Source organism: Canis lupus, chromosome 35, assembly GCF_048164855.1.
Source record: "Canis lupus baileyi chromosome 35, mCanLup2.hap1, whole genome shotgun sequence".
NCBI lineage: Eukaryota > Metazoa > Chordata > Mammalia > Carnivora > Canidae > Canis > Canis lupus.
This window is the reverse complement of record NC_132872.1, coordinates 17,498,148-17,516,699: the sequence shown is the minus strand read 5'-3', so window position 1 is coordinate 17,516,699 and position 18,552 is coordinate 17,498,148. Positions and strand designations below refer to the sequence as shown.

Here is an 18,552-nt window from a genome sequence, read left to right as displayed (position 1 = left end):
ATATTTATATATTTAATTTTTTTTAAAAAGATTTTATTTATTCATATAAATTTATAGTATATCCTATTAAGAATTTTTATTCATGTAATAATCTTGCATGTATATCAATTTGATAATATCAAGAAGATGATTTTGTGGTGACTTTTGACTGCAGAACTGACCGTTAGGTTGAAATATATGCACTACTGATAGTGGTCATTCTTTTCAAGGGTTTAGCTAGTTAGATTGTGGAAGGGTTTTTTTTGTTTTGTTTTTTGCTTTTTGCTTAACTTTTTGAAAAATTTCAAATCTACAGAAAAGTTGCAAGAATAATATAATGAATTATCTATCCTTCACTGAGATTTAGCAAACTGTTAACACTTTCCTATATTTTTAGATATAATTTTCATATGATGAAATATAATAAAATATAAGGTTATTTGTTGGATATTGATGGGGATGGAAGAATCTTTAAGACTCAAACCCAGAGGGCAGCCCGGATGGCTCAGCGGTTTAGTGCCGCCTTCAGCCCAGGGCCTGATCCTGGGAACCTGGGATCGAGTCCCACGTCGGGCTCCCTGCATGGAGCCTGCTTCTCCCTTTGCCTGTGTCTCTGCATCTCTCTCTCTCTCTCTCTCTCTCTGCATCTCTCATGAAAAAATAAAATCTTAAATATATAAAAGGACTCAAACCCAGAAGGGAGGAATAGGCAGATAGTCCTACTATGGACTTTATTGATTCCTCAACACTTTCCTGGGTAATTACAATCTGTTGAAGACCTGGCTGATGGTCAGGGAGTCAACCTTCAACCCCAGGACATTTCAGTGACTCAAGCTTTACATGACCTCCAGAGTAGTAAGAAGCTATCTGTTCTGATTTGCAGAGGGCAGCAGCAATATATTCTTATTCCCAAAGTTTAAAAGGGTATGGAAACCGTCGTATTTTGTTAAGGTTTGAGGAAGGCCATCATCCATCTGTTCCAGGTGCTTCTCCATTTCTGATGCCCACCTGTTCCTCATAACTAATGTTAATACACAATCCACTAGGACTCGACTACATAGCTATTGATTAACCAGTATTGATGGCTTATTAATAAGTCTGTAAGAATGAGTTCCTGTAGACCCAAGATTACTAAGTATGACTTACTTAGTTCTGGTTGAATTAAGAGTCATTGTGTTTTACTGCTTTGTTTATAATATAAACTATTACAATTCTTTTTATTTTCAATATATTGTGAGTTTAGTAGATAAAGCATGTCACCTATGTAAAAAAGTACTCTTAGATATAGCTTTCATATTATTTTGTAGAATAATCTATATAATATTTTATTTAGCATTTTTTTATGCCTCAAGTGGACTAATTCAATGCATGCTTTGTACTTCTCAAGGGCAACCATCTTGAGGCCTAATTCACATTTAAGCCCTAAATTGTAAGTGGGATTTAATCTTTAAATCCCACTATCCTATTAAAAACTATGGCATAAAAAAAAAGACTATGGCATAATTATTCCTATTTTAGAATATTTACTTTCCCTTATAACTTTCAAATGAATTTATGATGGCTGTGCATATATTAAAGTTTCCTGAGTTTTGGTGTTAAATCTGCTATGTTTTAAGTTCCTTGAAAGCAGAGAGAATGTCTTATTCTTATTTTGATTTTCTATTGCTCTGTCACAGTGATCTACATATAGTATGTAAAGGCACTTTTTTCTTTTTTTCTTTTATTTAAAGTAGGCTCCACCCCCAGCATGGAGCCCAGTGTGGGGCTTGAGATCAAGAACTAGCTGAGATCAAGAGTCGGGCACTTAATCCATTGAGCCACCCAGGCGACCCATTCTTTGTTCTTTTAATACTTTGGCTGGTCTTAATATTAGAGTAATTAGAATATGTATAACTGTTTAAATTTTTAATAAATAATGTCTTCTAGGATAAACAGGAAAAGGACATACCTACTGATCTTGTCCCTGTTAACCTACTATTAGAAGTGAAGAAGTTATTGAATGCAATTAATACTCTACCAAAAGGTGTGGTCCCTCATATTAAGAAGTTCTTACAAGAAAATTTTTCCTTCCAAATTATGCAGGTAAGATTATAATTTGTTCTTTGGGGCAGAAGTACAGCTCTTTGTATATGACTATCCAGGAAAAACATACTATGTCCCTTTACTCTTACTCTGCTAGTACACTGACAGCACTTCTGACACTAGATGTGTGGATTTATTCCCACATCAGCCAAGTCTACACTAACTGGGTATCCAACAAATCAATTATCAGATCCCCGAATTAAGGGCTCAGTCCCCCAAATCTGCTCCCACGTTAGACACTAGTCACAAGTCCTAGGTTGTCCCTGATACTTCTGACCAAGTGGCTATAGATTAGGGTTCCCATGACCCCTTCTTGGGTTCAGGAATTTGCTAGTATAGCACACAGAGCTCAGGGAAACACTTAACAGTTACCAACATTTTATATAATAAAGGATCTAAACAAACAGTCAAATGAAGAGATAACATAGGGTAATGTATGGAATGGTCCCAAGTATAGGAGCATCTGTCTCTGTCGAGTTGAGGCGTGCCACTCCTCTGCCATGTGGATGTGTTCACTAAGTTGAAAGTTCTTTGAGCCCCATATTTAAAGGATTTTTATGAAGGCTTCATCAAATAAGCCTGATCAATTATTTATTCAATGCCCAGCTCCTCCCCCTCTGGGAATAGGGGAACGGGCTAAAAGCTCCAGTCCCTATCCAGGGGCCTACTGAGTGTCACCTCATTAGAACAAAGGATACTCCTATCACCCAGGAAATTCCAGGAGTTTCAGGAACTCTGTCGGAACCAAGATCAAAGGCTATATATTAACAGGAACTAGGAACAGAGATCAATGTATATATTGCTTATTATATCACAGTGACTCATTTCCTTCCTCACTCCTTTCCTTCACACAGCAGTGCAGCTAGAGTAGTAAAATCTCCATCTTTTTGTGAAGGGCTCTGGTGTCAGCCTTTAACTGTAGACTTTTATAATGAAATAGTTGGTACTAGCCTTTCAAGAATAATGGTGGGGGAAGAAAAAGAATAATGGTGGGAATGTGGGTTAGTAGCTAGTAAGATGTTGACTATAAGGTCCTGTGTTTATTCTTATTCCACTGATAACCCATAATATGCCACCCTGGGGCAGGGGATTGCTTTTATTTTTTCTAATTTGTAAGATGTTGACAAATTTTTTAAAATATAAGATAAATAAAAGCAATGTCCAAAACTATTTATGAGTAAAATACTCTAGAGAATATATTATAGATTTCCACCTTGGAAATAGTTTTTTTAGATAATAATTTGAACTTTTTTCAGCACAAGATGGGTATCAGTTCTTGAATGGAGTTTTTCAAAGTTTAGAAAATGTTCTACTCATGTCTTTGTAGCCTTTAATTGGGGGCAAAACACCATAAGTGTTTTGAAAAGGCCACAGTTGCCTTTTCTGTGGAAGAATACATTATTATTTCCATGAAACAAATTAATACTATTACGATTAAAAATTCAAACAAACTCTGAAAATATCCAAAGAAATTACATACAATTATAACCTCAACTGAGATAATTTACCAGCATAAATTCTTATTTGAAACTGGAATAATGCCACTATTTCCCTCTTTTGGAAATCACCCAGAAACAACAAGAAATAGAAATCAGTGGCCTTTCTATATGTAAACAAAAGCCAATTGGGGCAGCCCCGGTGGCGCAGCGGTTTTGCGCCGCCTGCAGCCCAGGGTGTGATCCTGGAGACCCTGGATTGAGTCCCATGTAAGGCTCCCTGCATGGAGCCTGCTTCTGCCCCTGCCTGTGTCTCTGCCTCTCTCTCTCTCTCTGTATCTCTCATGAATAAATAAATTAAAAAAAAAAAAAGGTTAAAATGAAAGAAGAGTTTTTATTTATAATAGCAACAAAAAAGTAAAATGCCTAGGAAAACATAAGAAATATACAAGATACAAACTAGTATTTCTCCAAGTTTTTCCTAGGCCATCTACATGAGACCATTTGAACCCCATACTAGTCCTAAAGAATTAAAATCTCTGGGGGTAGGTCTTGGAATCTGCATTTTAGCAAGTATCTACATAACTGTTTTCTTCACATTAAGTTTAGAAGTCAGTACTCTATATTAAAACTAAAAATGAAGATTCTGAAACTAATAAAGGTAAGAAGACCAAATGGAAAGCCATACACATAGGAGGACGGTGTGATACAGCTATCAGTTTTCCTTAAATTAAAATTTATAAATACCACATATCAAAAAATGACAAAAGATTTTTTTTTTCATTGTTATTACTGAAAGCTAATTCTAAAGTCTAGAGGGAAAATAAAAGGAAGAATAACCAAAGACAAGAAAATTGTGAAAGCGAAGTATAGGGGAGAAGGGCTGAGAACTTAACTTGCCCACTAGATATTAAAACTTACTATGAAACTCTCTTTAAGTACAAGATTGTATTAATTGTTCTTGACTCTATGGACAAGTCTGGAAAATAGAGGAGAAATTCCAGAAGTAGATTCAAATTCATATAGAACTCTTATGTATAAGATGACAAAATTGATAATGTTAGGAGTTGGACAAATTGACAATCCCAGTAGGAGATTTTAACGTGTTCTCTTAATAACTGATATGACATGGACACAAAATTAGTGGAGCCAACTCCATCTAATTAACACACAAACACAAAACACTACGCCCAATGGTGGCAGGATATACGTTCTTTTTAAGTGCACATGGAACATTTATAAAAATTACATGTGCTAGTCACAAAGCAAGTCTCATCAACTCCAAAGAATCACAACATATAGAGCATGTTCTCTAACTACTATAGAATTAAGTTGAAGATTAATACAAAAAAAAAAAAAACTAAAAAAAAAAAAAATCCTTGTTCTTAAGATACTTACCTCTAGGTAACCCAGGGCTAAGGTAAGAAATCTCAGTGGAAATTAGGCAAATTTTTGAACTGAATAGAAAACATGTATTAAAGTATTTTTTAAGTAAAATATGGGCTTCGAGGAATATTTGTAGCTTGAAATACATATGTTAGAAAAAGAAGCATGGCCGAGTAACAAATCATCTAAACATAAAGTTCAGGAGATTAATGGAAGAACAGCCAATTAAAAAAAAAAGTCAAAGGAAGTAAAAAGATATCTGTCTATTGAAATAGAATAAAAAAATAGAGAAAGTCATAAAGCCAAAACTTTTTTTTTTCCCAAAGAGCGGTAAAATGGATAAATGCCTGTTAAGAATCTTAAGACAAAGGCAAAAATAACCCAAATCATGAATGAACATGAAAACATCAAAACTAATTCCATAATCACCTAAAGGATAATAGAGAATTCTGCTACTTGCAGTGGCTGCTGGAGTGGGTTTAGAGCAACCTTCTTTTGAGAAGTAGTAGAAAAACTGCACAAAATTTTACTTAGTAATGTGCTTTTCTGGCAGATCACTTAATTCCACTAAGGATTGAAGTGATTCCAACTCTCTGTTCTGTGAAGAAGGGTCTATTTATGGTTTACCCTTTGTGGTAGATACCGTCAGTGCCCTGCACATAACTCTTAGCCCCTTGACCTCTTATTTCAGTATGCTCTGGACAATTTCCAGTTTTCAATGTCTGTATCTCTATGCCTTAAGACCCTTGGGGAGAGGGGGCTGGCTCAGTCGGGTGAGCTACTGCCTTCAGCTCAGGTCATGATCCAGGGGTCCTGAGATCAAGTCCTGCATCAGGCTCCCTGCTGGGTGGGGAGCCTGCTTCTCCTTCTCCCTCTGCCTGCCGCTTGTGCTCTCTCCCTCTCTCAAATAAATAAGACCTTAGAAAAAAACAAAAAAAAAAACCAACTTTTTTTTTCTGGAACTACAGAAGGTTTTACTTCCCATGGCAGTTCAGAAATCCCAAGGAATTAATACTCCTACATCACCCCATCGTCGTTCAATCAAACTTTAGGAGTTATGCTGCAAATATCCCAGTTTTCTCTCCCTTTGAGTTGAATAATACTGAAGACTCTGTTTTTCATTATTTTACTGAGTTTCTCTGTTGTCTTAACTCCAGCCACCCACTGTGGGTAACTACCTTAATAATGCACCCATTGAGGCACCTAGGTGACTCAGTTAGGTGTCTGACTCTTGATTTCAGCTCAGGTCATGATCTCAGGTGAGATCTAACCCATATCAGGCTCCATGATGGGCATGTAGCCTGCTTAAGATTCTCTCTCCCCCTTTCTTCTGCCCCCCCCCCCCCCCCCCAACTCCCTCTCTTAAAAAAACAATAGAGACACCTGGGTGGCTCAGTAGTTGAGCATCTGCCTTCGGTTCAGGTCGTGATCCCAGGGTACTGGATCATATCAGGCTCCCTACAGGGAGCCTGCTTCTCCCTCTGCCTATATCTCTGTCTCTCAGGATAAATAAATAAAATCTTAAAAAAAATAACATACCCTTTAATTTAAAGCCTGCTTTCCTTTCCCTGTATCACATCTCTAGTCCCCTACCATTGTTCTCTGCACTTCGCAAATAAACTACTTGCATCCAAACTAGAACCAAAACCTATACTTTTATGCTAAGGGTATATTTCTTCAAGGTTCTAACCAAAGGATGAAGTGTTTTCTAGGGTCTCTCATCCTTGATAGGTAATGGATTCTTTTTTCCCCCAGCTTTGTAAGTTGGCTAAAAACAACTCTTAGCATCTCAGTCTCTTAGCTGCAACTGAAAATGGTAATTGCCTTAAAGAGAAAAGTGGCTCCAAAAGTCAGTCTTACGTCTAGACTTAACCTTCTGAATGTCAGCCCCAGAGATTTTCTGTACCTTGGTAGCTTTCTCTTTCAAAACATGGTTTTTATATTTTATCTAGCTTTTCCAGTTCTAAAGGAGGTGGAACTTTATTGTTAGGCGTTAGATGCTTACTCAAATCCAAGAGATACTATTGAGTAACTGATTGAATATATGAGTCTGGAATTCAGGTGATAGTTGTTAGTTGGAAATATAAATTTAGAAACTGTCTGTATGTAGACGTTATGTAAAAACATGCCAGAGGATTACTTTAAGGAACATATGTGTTGGCAGAGAGGAGGTTCATTAAATTGAGTGCTGGGGAGACAAAATATCTAGTTATCTAGGAGAAAAGCAAAGTAATGTATGCTAGAAACCAAGTTAAGAAAGTGTAGGTTAAATTTTCCACACAGATAATACTTTGTTAAACACGTAATAGAATTTAAGCCAAGCACTTGTAGGTATAAGGCATTGAGAAATGGACACAAAGATAAGACCTAGTCCTCTTTTTCATTTCATCCATGTAAATAACAAATTATGATAGATAATAAATCCAGTCAGATTGCAGCTTAAGATGCCTTGCCCTGGTGTTGGTATTAATGCTAACATTCCTGCAGGCTCAGGGCTGGAAGGAAGATTTTCGCCATGCTTAGGGAATAGAAGGTAGGAGAATAAACTGGGATTACCACTTTCCTCTAAAGTAGGAGTGGATGTGGCCAACCCCTTGGCAGCCATAGGAATGCCTTTTAAGAGTTTTGAGGAAATAGTTACAAAGAAGATTTGTCAGACTACTTGAAAACAAATGAGAGAAGAATTGTATCTGGGTGGTGTAGATTTTTATTTTATTTTATTTTTTATATATTAGATTTATTTATTGGAGAGAAAGCAAGCAGTGGGAGAGAGGGAGGAAGAGAACCTGACCTAGAGCTTGATCCTTGATCATGACCTGAGCCAAAATAAAAAGTTGGATGCCCAACCAACTGAGGCATCCAGGTGCCCCGGTGGTGTGGATTTTTATAAAATCATCTCCAGGCTTTGTACAAATAACATATATTACTGTATAATAAAAATATATGTAGATACTTGCAGTAATTACATTTTTGGTCAAATTACTTCCACAGAGAGAAGTTGCAGCTAACAGCCAGAATGTGGAGGAAATTGTTCCTGTTTTGACTTTACGTTTCTTGATAACACAACTGGAAGCAGCACTTAGGAACATTCAGGCTACTAATTATACTGTAAGTGTTTTCTTTCTTAAGTTTTAAATAATGGTCTTGGACAGCATTCTGCAATGAGAGGGTAGCTAGTGTAATCCTTGTTTTAAGGTGTAGACCAATTTGTATTTTCCTTTTACCTCTGGAGAAAAAGTATGCATAATTTGATTTCCCTCCTGTGTCTTGTACTTTTTTATTACTGCATCTCTGTAATGAGCCTAATCTAGTCCCCTTCCCTACCCATAAAATTGTTCCTCTTAATGAAGAGAAACTTGAACTAGTAAACACAGGCTTTCCCATTTAGAAATGGAGAGTTAGAAACTTCAGAAATTACTCCTTCCTTTCTTCCTAGTTATTAATCAAGTCCTGAAATATTAGGACTTGATTAAAATTGGAACTTGTATCATCTGTTAATGAGTACTCCTGCAAGATAAAATTGACAAGATATATTTGTATGTTCAGTACTTTAGAAATAAATAGGAAATCTGAGGAAAAATAAACCTGGCACCAAAAATCAGAACCAATATACAGGACAGTAGAAGAAAAAATCGCTTCTTTGGAAGCTAATAATTTGGATTAGTAAAGTAATCTAAGTTTCACACCCATGTGAAGATGGATTAGAGAAATTTTTAAGAAAGGACTACTGACGTACCAACCAAGGTAGCAAAGACACCAAATTGCATAGTATAAAGATGTACAAGGAAGTAGAGAAATCATATTTATTTAAGACTCTCAGGATGACAGTTCTAAGTGGTGGTATATACCACCCTAAAGAGATTCTACATGGAGTCAAAAGAGGTAAAAAAGAATTTGTTAACCAAAACTGCCAAAACTTCTGGTATGCTAAAGATCTGCTCTTTATCCCACTGACCAGGTTGCCAAGCAGTAAAATAAATGAGTATAAAATCAGCATTAACAGATGCTGATTGCTTAGCCTGCGGTACTTAGGCATCACTTCAAAGATGAGTCTTACATTAGGAAATGAAAGAGATCCCTCTCTTGGTAGCATTGTTGAGCAGAATTGGAATTGTCATGATCAGAGCAGCCAACTGCTGTATCCAAATGGTGCTCTCTGTTCCTCAAGGCTACCAAGCATAGGTGGAGCAGCTTTGTTGTAGGAGGTGGCAGTGGGGTGAGGGCAAGGGACAGTTGCCAATAACATCTCTATATCCATTTAGTTCCAGTACTTGGAATAATCCCTGCTAATGGGTGGGGGAAGGTAGGGAGGAAAGGGCAGAGCATATTGTTAGAAATGTACTGCTTATGTCTCTAAATTCCTGAGTTCTCTACCTTATACTTCTAATTACAGCATTACCATAATTTCACATTTTATCCTGTTCTCAAAATGTTTTATTTTAGAATTGTATGAGCCAAAGGCTCTGTTATTTATGAAGCCAGCCTTTTTAAAAGCTACAATATAATAGTTTACACTTATTTAGTGTTTGCTATATGACAGACACTCTTTGTAAGGATTAGTTCATTTACTCTTCACAAGCACCCCCACCTCATTATTCCCATTTTACAGATTTGAAACTGAACCATAGAGGTTAAACAGCTTGCTTAGTTCATCAGGTAGTAAGTAGTGGAGTCAGGATACAAACCCATGTAGTCTTGGCTTTAGAGTCTATTCTGTGAACTGCATTTTACCCCCTCTGCAGAGATGGGAATTAACATGGAAACCAGTTTAATGTTAAATGGGTTCATTGAGAGCAAACACATGTCTCTTTCCACTGAGATCAATTTGAAGCCAAACTTCTAACTCCTGCCAGTTACCTCATAAATGTGAACTGTTAGCCAGGAGAAGTATGCTAGGTCAGAGGATACCTAGTAAAGATCAGTAAAGAAGACGACTTATAGCCTATAGATGCTTATCATCCCTGTGTACCTGAAAAAAATCTTGTTTATGGTATGGGACAGTCTCATTGAAAAAGTTAATGTGACAAAAGATATGGTTATGATTTTCAGTTAGAGTGCTTATGAACAGAATGTACAATATTTTTCAACATGGACAATTTTTAAACTTTTTATTTGAGGTAATTTTAGATGCATAGAAGTTGCAAAAATATAGCTGTATGATTCAAAATTGCAGAGAGGTCTTGTACTCAGTTTCACTCAATAGTTACATAATATATATTACCAAAATCAGGAAGTTTTGTGTCTGGGGTCTCTAAGACCCACCGCCGTGTTCCGAGGGATTCACAGGATTCAGAATATAATTGTACTGATTACTACATCTGTATGGCAATCCTTAGCCATTTGTAGCGTGTGGGGGTAAGAGGAGAAATGAGACAATAAATCCTGATGACTTTCATTTTCTTTAATTAAATTCTAATGTTTTATTTTAAGATTATCGGGATCCCTGGGTGGCGCAGCGGTTTGGCGCCTGCCTTTGGCCCAGGGCGCGATCCTGGAGACCCGGGATCGAATCCCACGTCAGGCTCCCGGTGCATGGAGCCTGCTTCTCCCTCTGCCTGTGTCTCTGCCTCTCTCTCTCTCTCTCTTTGACTATCATAAATTAAAAAAAACAAAAAATAAATATTTTAAGATTATCGACTATCCTTTTTCTTCAAGGTTAAATACATATAAAATGTATTTGATATTCTTATTAGGTGATAATATATTAATTTTGGGATGCCTGGGTGGCTCAGCAGTTGAGTGTTTACCTTTGACTCAGGGCGTGATCCCAGGATCCAGGATCGAGTCCCACATTGGGCCCTCTGCATGGAGCCTGCTTCTCCCTCTGCCCGTGTCACTGCCTCTCTCTGTGTCTCTCATAAATACATAAAATCTTAAATATGTATATATGAATTTTTACTATTTTCAGTAATTGCTAAGTACCTAGGATATTTATTTTTTATTCAGTTAACATATAGTGTTTAAATAACCAGGTTTTTTTCTTTTAGGCACATCAAATTAATATTGGTTATTACTTGACATTACTGTTTTTGTATGGAGTAGCACTCACTGAAAGAGGAAAGAAAGAGGTATGTAGCATATGTTATTTGCCCATTGTAAATATTTTCACACTCACTGCATTTTAACAAATTAAAAGGTTGATTTTAGAAATTCTCTAAATGTTCATTTTGAAATGTTGGCTAAAGAAGATCTTCTTTCGTAAATAAGTATTTTAATCAATGAGTACATTATCTATGTGATCACAAACAGATGCTAGGATTAGAAACGTGAATAAATGACTACATGACTGGATCAATATGAAAGCTGCCATGACTTCTCCAGTTTGGAAAATAATTATTGTAAAAGAAAAAAATGCCTTTTATATCAGCCAAACCTAGTTTTATGTTACTACAGGATTATACAGAAGCAGAGAATAAATTTCTAGTGATGAAGATGGTGATCCAAGAAAATGAAATTTGTGAGAACTTTATGTCTTTAGTTTATTTTGGACGTGGTTTGCTTCGATGTGCTCAGAAGAGGTAAGGATTTTATTAATAAATGGGTAGATCTTGCCTTTCATCTTTTAGCATTGTGAAATGGGATAAAGTTTTTATAGTATACCAGGTACCATGACATTTGTACTATACTGGTTCCTCTTCATCTGTTCCTATAGATAATAATTTCTTTAATGTATTTGAGAATATTAAATTTCAAACTTAACAGGTAATGACAATAAAAGGCAGTGTAGCAACGACATTAGGAACATAGGCTTTGGAGTCTCAGAGACTTGGGTTTAAATACATTTTCTACCATGTAACTAATCTATTACGCTAAGAAATGTAATGTTACTCAGCCTTATCATTCCTTACTTGTAAAATAGAACTAATAATAGTGCCTACCTTATAAGGATGTTGCAGATGATTAAGTGCTCAGAACATAAAATGCTAGGTTTAATAAATAAATGATAGTTGTAGTTATTAATATTATCACCAATTGGAAAAGTGTATTTAAGGTATGAATGAGCTTCTAAAGCATTGAAAGGGTCCAGATGCTGGGTGTGGGAAATACTGAAGAGATTACACAGTTAGTGAAATTGTACAGGAGAACCTATATGAACTATTTATTTACTTCATATATGGAGATCCTTGAGCCATTTGTGGCATAATTTATTAATTTTATTTGTTTTTTTTTTTTTTAATTTTTTTCATTTATTTATGATAGTCACACACACAGAGAGAGAGAGGCAGAGACATAGGCAGAGGGAGAAGCAGGCTCCATGCACCGGGAGCCTGACGTGGGATTCGATCCCAGGTCTCCAGGATCGCGCCCTGGGCCAAAGGCAGGAGCCAAACCGCTGCGCCACCCAGGGATCCCTATTAATTTTATTTGTTAAGAATTTATCATATTCTAGAGACTGTGTGTGCTAAGTGTTGGGGATACGATGGTTTACAAAGTAGGCAGTTCCTGTCTTAATGTAACTGACAGTGTAGTGAAGGTTACAGACCTTTATCAAATAATCAGTTATACAAATCAATTATGAAATATAGCTCTGGAGGAAAATGCAGTGAATAATGAAATAGTCTTTACTAGACCTCCAGTCTGGTTCTGGGAATCAGAAGTCTTCCTGGGGAAATCATGTTTGACTGACACTTGAGAGATGAATTTGGCAGCAGTGCCAGTCCTTATGCAGGATTACTGCTGGGTCCAACCATGGGATTCCTAAAAGAGTCACTCTTTGGGAGTTATCTGATTATTTTGCAAGGTTTATCTTCTATCCTCTGGCATGCTTGTTTTTTACTAGGGTACCTAGGATACTTCCTGCTTCCCATTTACTAGCATGATACCATCAATATAATGAGCCAGTGTGATGTTTTGCAGAATTTCAGGATGGTCAGAATCTCTTTAATTTATATTGAAGAATGGATTCACATAGCTGTGAGAGAAGACAAAGAATGTGTACTGCTGTTCTCTCAGATGTGTGAACTATTCTTTAGTCTCTTTACCAGTGGACATTGGAGAGAATCTGTTCTCTGTGTATCTCTGTGTTTCTAGTATCAATGATAGAAAGTCCAATCACATGACAGCGTCATTTACTTTCATCCCTGGCCTACAGAGAATAGCCACCACTGAGCTGCTCAAAGACACTGGTGCCTTTCTCACTGTGTATTTCTTACTGCTTTAATGGATGCAGTGTCCTCTGGGCCTTTCCAGGGAACCTTGTCTAGTGGTGGCTTCTTTGGTTTTATGTGCAAGTCCATTCTAACATCCTTATATCCCTGAGCTCTCTTCAATAACTTGCCAAAAAAAAAAAAAAAAAAGTCCAGCTTCTCCACCTCAGTTACTGTAGGGCACTGTTGGATCCAAGCTTGAAGTAGCCTTCTGAGAGGCATATTGGCCAGGTGGCTCAGGTATCCTTGCTAGGAAAGTAAATTTTGAACTATGAAGGAGTCATCCCAATTCCACATATACTTCCCTATCCAGCTGTGTCTTTGTTGGTTCTGCACTCTTAAGATCCACTCCCATGTATGTTTCTGCCAGTACACACTAGTCAAGTTCTGCAGTTCTTGTGATGAATAAGCTTTTTCTTTTGGAGCAGGGACTCTTATTTTCCCACTTGGGCTTTGCTTATACTTGATCGTATAGTCTCTGAGCAATGAGTGGAGATAGGACAGGATCTTGAGAAAGAAGATGATATTTTGGCTTGGTCAATAAAGGGATTCTGCACTCCTCTAGCAAAAAAAGGGGTCCTTGTCAGCCAGAGGGTTCAGGACAATTTAGGGGTTTTACTTAAATGTCCTCATTTCAGATCTCAGGGTCTACTTGTCCCCTATCAAAGTCCTGATGTTAGCATAACAGTCCTACTGAGGCAGTGCTTTTAGTCTTTGCTCTTATTCAACCCTTGTGACTAAATACTGGGCCTCATTTTCAGCACAGTTTGCCCTTGTAAGGCTAGACTTGATAAGGGTTCTTTAAATGTTAACATAGAGACCTTTTAGTTTTCAGTGTCCTGAGTTGGTAATAGTCCTATCAAGGAGGTGCATTTGGTCTCTTGTGCAGTTTGTTTCACCTTGTGATTAAATCTGGCCTGATTTTCAGTACAGATTATCTTTATGGCTAAAGGAGATGAGAGCCTTTTTAAATGCTGCTATAGAGTCCTCTGTCTTTCACAGTGTGCCCTGAGTCAACAGTTGGCTGACCTGTGCCTGTCATTCTCTTTCTTCAAGGCTTCCAAGACAGTAGACAAAAGCCAACCAACTCTACAATCCCTTTAATTACCATGGCCCCCATACTGTTCAAGCTTGAGCTACTACATAATCTATTGCCTCCCCTTCCACCTGTATTTCATCCCAATCTGCCACAGGTGAGAGTCCTAGCATTTGTATTTCTATAGCATGCCAGAGGTTATCACTACCCTATTTACTACCAAAAAAAAAAAAGGTTGCTCATTGTCATATTGGTAAACTATCTAGTTACAGAGTCCCATTCAAACTAACCTTATTTTAAAATGCCTTGCAGATATAATGGAGGACTCCTAGAATTTCATAAAAGCTTACAAGAAATAGGAGAAACAAATGATCATTGGTTTGACATAGATCCTACAGAAGATGAAGATTTACCCACAACTTTTAAAGTAAGAAATTAACAGCATTTCATCTGTGACTAATCAGAATCACTTTTGACGAAGTGTGTGTGGCAGTGCTAACTTTGTCATATTCTATAGCAAGCACATTCTTTTGTTGGAAATTAGCTTTTTATATAAAAAATAATATTGATTCCAATATCTAGTGCAGAATTCAACATGTAGAGATTCACCATGTACAGAGGAGTGAGGTGGGTGGCTGTGTTTGCAAATAAGATTCGTTATTATTTAAAAACAAGATTAAAAGGTGTACTGGTCCAGTACTTCACATGGCTAGAGCTAAATGTAATAGTTAATTAACTTTTTTCTATTGACTATTTTTACCATTACTTTGTTGTTGATTGAAAATTTAAAAGTACTAAGAAAACATGAAAAACTTATTTTAGAAAACATGAAAAATAACAAAAGTGCCCAAAGATAAAATTCATCCATATTTCTTCAAATGGGGAAACTATTTTTACTATTTTCATTTATGTCTTTCCAGAGACACATGTATAAACACTTGTATCCTTTATTTTTAGTAAATTGGAATGATGTTATTCACCTTGATGTGTAGTTTGAAAATATATACTGTGGATTTCCCAGTAATTGGATTATTCTACAGTATGATTTCTTTTCATGATCCATCCTATAACTATGCTTTAATTTCTGTAACCAATTTCCTGCTATTGAACATTTAGCTTATCCTAGACATTCCAGTTTTTCACCAATGTGTAAAGTGATCTTTGTGCATTTCCCACATAGCTTTCCATAGGACAAATTTCTAAAGGTAGAATTGTGAAGCAGTCTTTTACATACTTGTAAACTTGTTGATATCTATCTTCATATTTCTTCTCAGAAAGTTTGTACCAGTTTGTTTTTTTGGGTTTTGTTTGTTTGTTTGTTTTAGAGGGAGAGAAGGCGCACGTATGTGCGCATGTGCAAGTTGGGGGAGGGGCAAAGGGAGATGGAGAGAATCTCAAGCAGACCTTGCACTGAGCAAGGAGCCCCACTCATGACCCTGCTTAACTGATTGAGCCAGCCAGGCACCCTACCAGTTTGTATTCTTAAGACAAAGTATGATTTTCCGTTTTCCCGTACCTTCTTGGTATTCTTTTGGGATAATTTTTACCCATCTTTTAAGCCATATTAAAGTAACTTTCTAATTTGTTTATTATGAAAATAACTACAGGTTTCTCTTGGTTAATGTTTGACCTATCTCTTTCCAGACTTTAAACTTTTTTTGGATCCTTATATTTTGGCTGACTTGAAAGCTACATGCATTCCTCAAAGTGGATGTTTTGAAACAATAAAAGATTCGACTTTCTTGGAAGCTATAATAGCTCAAATTGTATAAACCTAATAATATAGCTTCAAAATATATGGGGCAAAAACTGATAATACAGAAGGAGAGATAGAAAACTCTCTAGTCACAGAGTACTATTTTAATATAGCTCTCTCAGGAATCAGTAGAAAAAGCAGACAATTTTTGGCATTTGTCAGGAAAATCACATGGCTTTAAACCTAGACTTACTAATTATTTTATATGTTATTTTTAACATTAAGCTTCTCTGCTTTCCTAAAGCAGTCCTATTTGGTCTTAGTTTTCTCTTTTTCCTCCTCCTTTTAAAATAATTTTATTATCCAAACATTTTTAGTGAATTTATGTTTCCAAGCAAAGTAATACACATATACAGTTTGTCAAATAATGTTAAGACTTAACAATCTGTGGTCAGTCATCTCTAATTGTAGTTCTTAACGAGAGACATCTTCTTCCAACTCTCTAGGTATTTTTCTTTGATATATCTATATCTTTTGAAAAGATGTACAGCTTTTTACAACATTTCTTCATTTTAGGTATTATTTTCTGACTTCTCTTTATGGCAGATGTGGAGGTTTTATTAGCTCTCTTATACATCCCCTTCACATATACACTTCTTTCCCCATCCTAGCAATAGTTACAAATTTTTATTAGCATCCTAGCAATAGTTACAAATTTTTATTAAATTTGCCTTAGGGTTTTCTTTTATTCCTTGGAATATCCTTCGCCTCTATGTAGGATCCTCTTTTTCTTGGATCTCAAGTTTTCTCTTTTTAGGTTTACTCCCTTGTTTTGTTGGTACAACAGTCTTAAAAAGACTTGTTTAATCAGCCCTCCCTCCCTGAAAAGGGTATGATTGGGAGGTAAATTTTTAAGAGCTTTCAAGTCTTCAAAATAATATATTCTTTGTACATTTCATTTATATCTTACCTGGGCATAGAATTATAGGTTGCAAATTATTTTCCTTCATATTTTCGGAATGTTTCCGCTATCTCCTTGCTTCCAGTAGTACTTCTGAGAAATCTGATTCATGTTCTGATTCACAGTATTTTGCTTATAACCTATTTTTTTTCTTGGAGTTTTTAGGATATTCTGTATTCCCTAGTGTTCTGAGTTGTGTTTTGAAAATGTTCTGGCACATTTAAAAAATGTATTTATTAGATGATTTTTTTTTCATTTTCACTTTTATTTATGAAATATTTGTTATTCAGATACTCAACATCTTGGACTAAATCTGTGATTTTCATATTTTTTCCCCTATTTATTGTATGTTGCCTTTTGTTTTACTTTGTAGGAGCTTTTTCTTTAACTTTCTGCATAGGGCTGATAATCAGCCGATGCCCACTAGTGCTATCATATTAGTTGTTTATTAAAATATTTATGTACTGCTTCAAAAATAGTTGCTGCCATGAGTTTCTTGGGCACCCAACCACCATTCCAGCTGCTTTAGACTTTCCACCAGCCCTCCCTCCCTGTACTACTTTAACATCCAATAAAGGTTCAATGCCTGGTAGGATAGAATGCTTCAGTGACCCTATTCTGGCTGTAGGCCTGCATGTTCTTTACCTGTTAGGATTAGTCCCTGGCACCCCACCAATAGTCTTGCTTTCCACACATTGTGATCAGTTCTTTAGGACTTTTAGAGGGCTGACCTATACCACTTTATCCTAGGTGAGTTCTATCAGAGGCCTGCTCTTCCCCAGTTGCTCCTATCTTCACATATCCCTTTAGATAAGCTCATGCTGTTGGGGGAATATAGTGCTCCTAGAGATGCTGGCACTTTAGCAGGGTAGCGTTCTTTCATATGGTTGTTATTTTTAACATTACCCTCATTCCTATCTTTCTATTGAATTTTTAATTTCAGTGATTATTACAGCTATTATCTATCAAGAGTTTCTGTTATGAGTTTTTTTTTTGTAATGACAATCTGTTTTTGCTTCATAAATGCATAATATATCAGGTGAATGTCAATTAGATCATGGAAGGCCTTATATAAGCCAGGTGTGGGGTTCAGATACTATCTTGAAGTTAATTTAAAACCCCTAAAGACTTTTAAACAGTGGAATGATTAATCAAACTATAGTAAAATGAGAAACAGAGAACACACAGGTACACAGTTAATATACCTGTATATGTCTATATGCACATATGGGTATGTGTCTCTCTGGGAGGTGATTTTTTTTTTTTTTTTTAAGATTTTATTTATTTGTTCATGAGAGACAGAGAGAGAGAGGCAGAGGGAGAAGCAGGCACCATGAGGGAGCCCAATGTGGGACTCGATCCCAGGTCTCCAGGATCAGGCCCTAGGCCGAAGGCAGGCGCCAAACCGCTGAGCCACCCAGAGATCCCTGGGAGGTGATATTTAAGTGGGAACCAGAGAGTCAAGACTAGAACTAGCTCTATAAAGACTGGGAAAAGGGTATTGAATGGCATCAAAATAATAATATAAATGGTGACTAGATTTATCAAACAGTCTCTAGGAGCTTATTTGTCATGTTGCATTCTCTCACTATATTAGAAATACTATTTGAAATCCTGTGATACTATCTCTTTAAGGGGTAAGTATTAAGGACCTGGTCTAAAGACTTGTTTAATGTAGACTTGATAATGTGTTTCACCTACATTTAATCAGCATTTGAAAATAGGAAATTACATTCCAGGTTGTAACTCTAAACATTGGAAGCATATTTCTGTATGGTACTTCTGCCCATTAAAGCAGCAAGTGGCGTATTTGCACCACTCCAGGAGTC

General features: G+C 36.5%; 1 protein-coding gene across 11 annotated transcripts in view; it reads left to right on the top strand.

Moving 5' to 3' along the window:
• DZIP3 (DAZ interacting zinc finger protein 3) overlaps window positions 1-18,552 on the top strand; it is an 85,503-nt gene that overhangs the window by 17,512 nt on the left and 49,439 nt on the right. For all 11 annotated transcript variants that reach the window (XM_072811784.1, XM_072811782.1, XM_072811781.1 and 8 more), the window contains 5 exons: window positions 1,906-2,061; window positions 7,875-7,991; window positions 10,871-10,951; window positions 11,277-11,401; window positions 14,379-14,493. In XM_072811784.1, coding sequence (XP_072667885.1) covers window positions 1,906-2,061; window positions 7,875-7,991; window positions 10,871-10,951; window positions 11,277-11,401; window positions 14,379-14,493 — 594 coding nt within the window. The remainder of the gene's footprint in view (window positions 1-1,905; window positions 2,062-7,874; window positions 7,992-10,870; window positions 10,952-11,276; window positions 11,402-14,378; window positions 14,494-18,552) is intronic.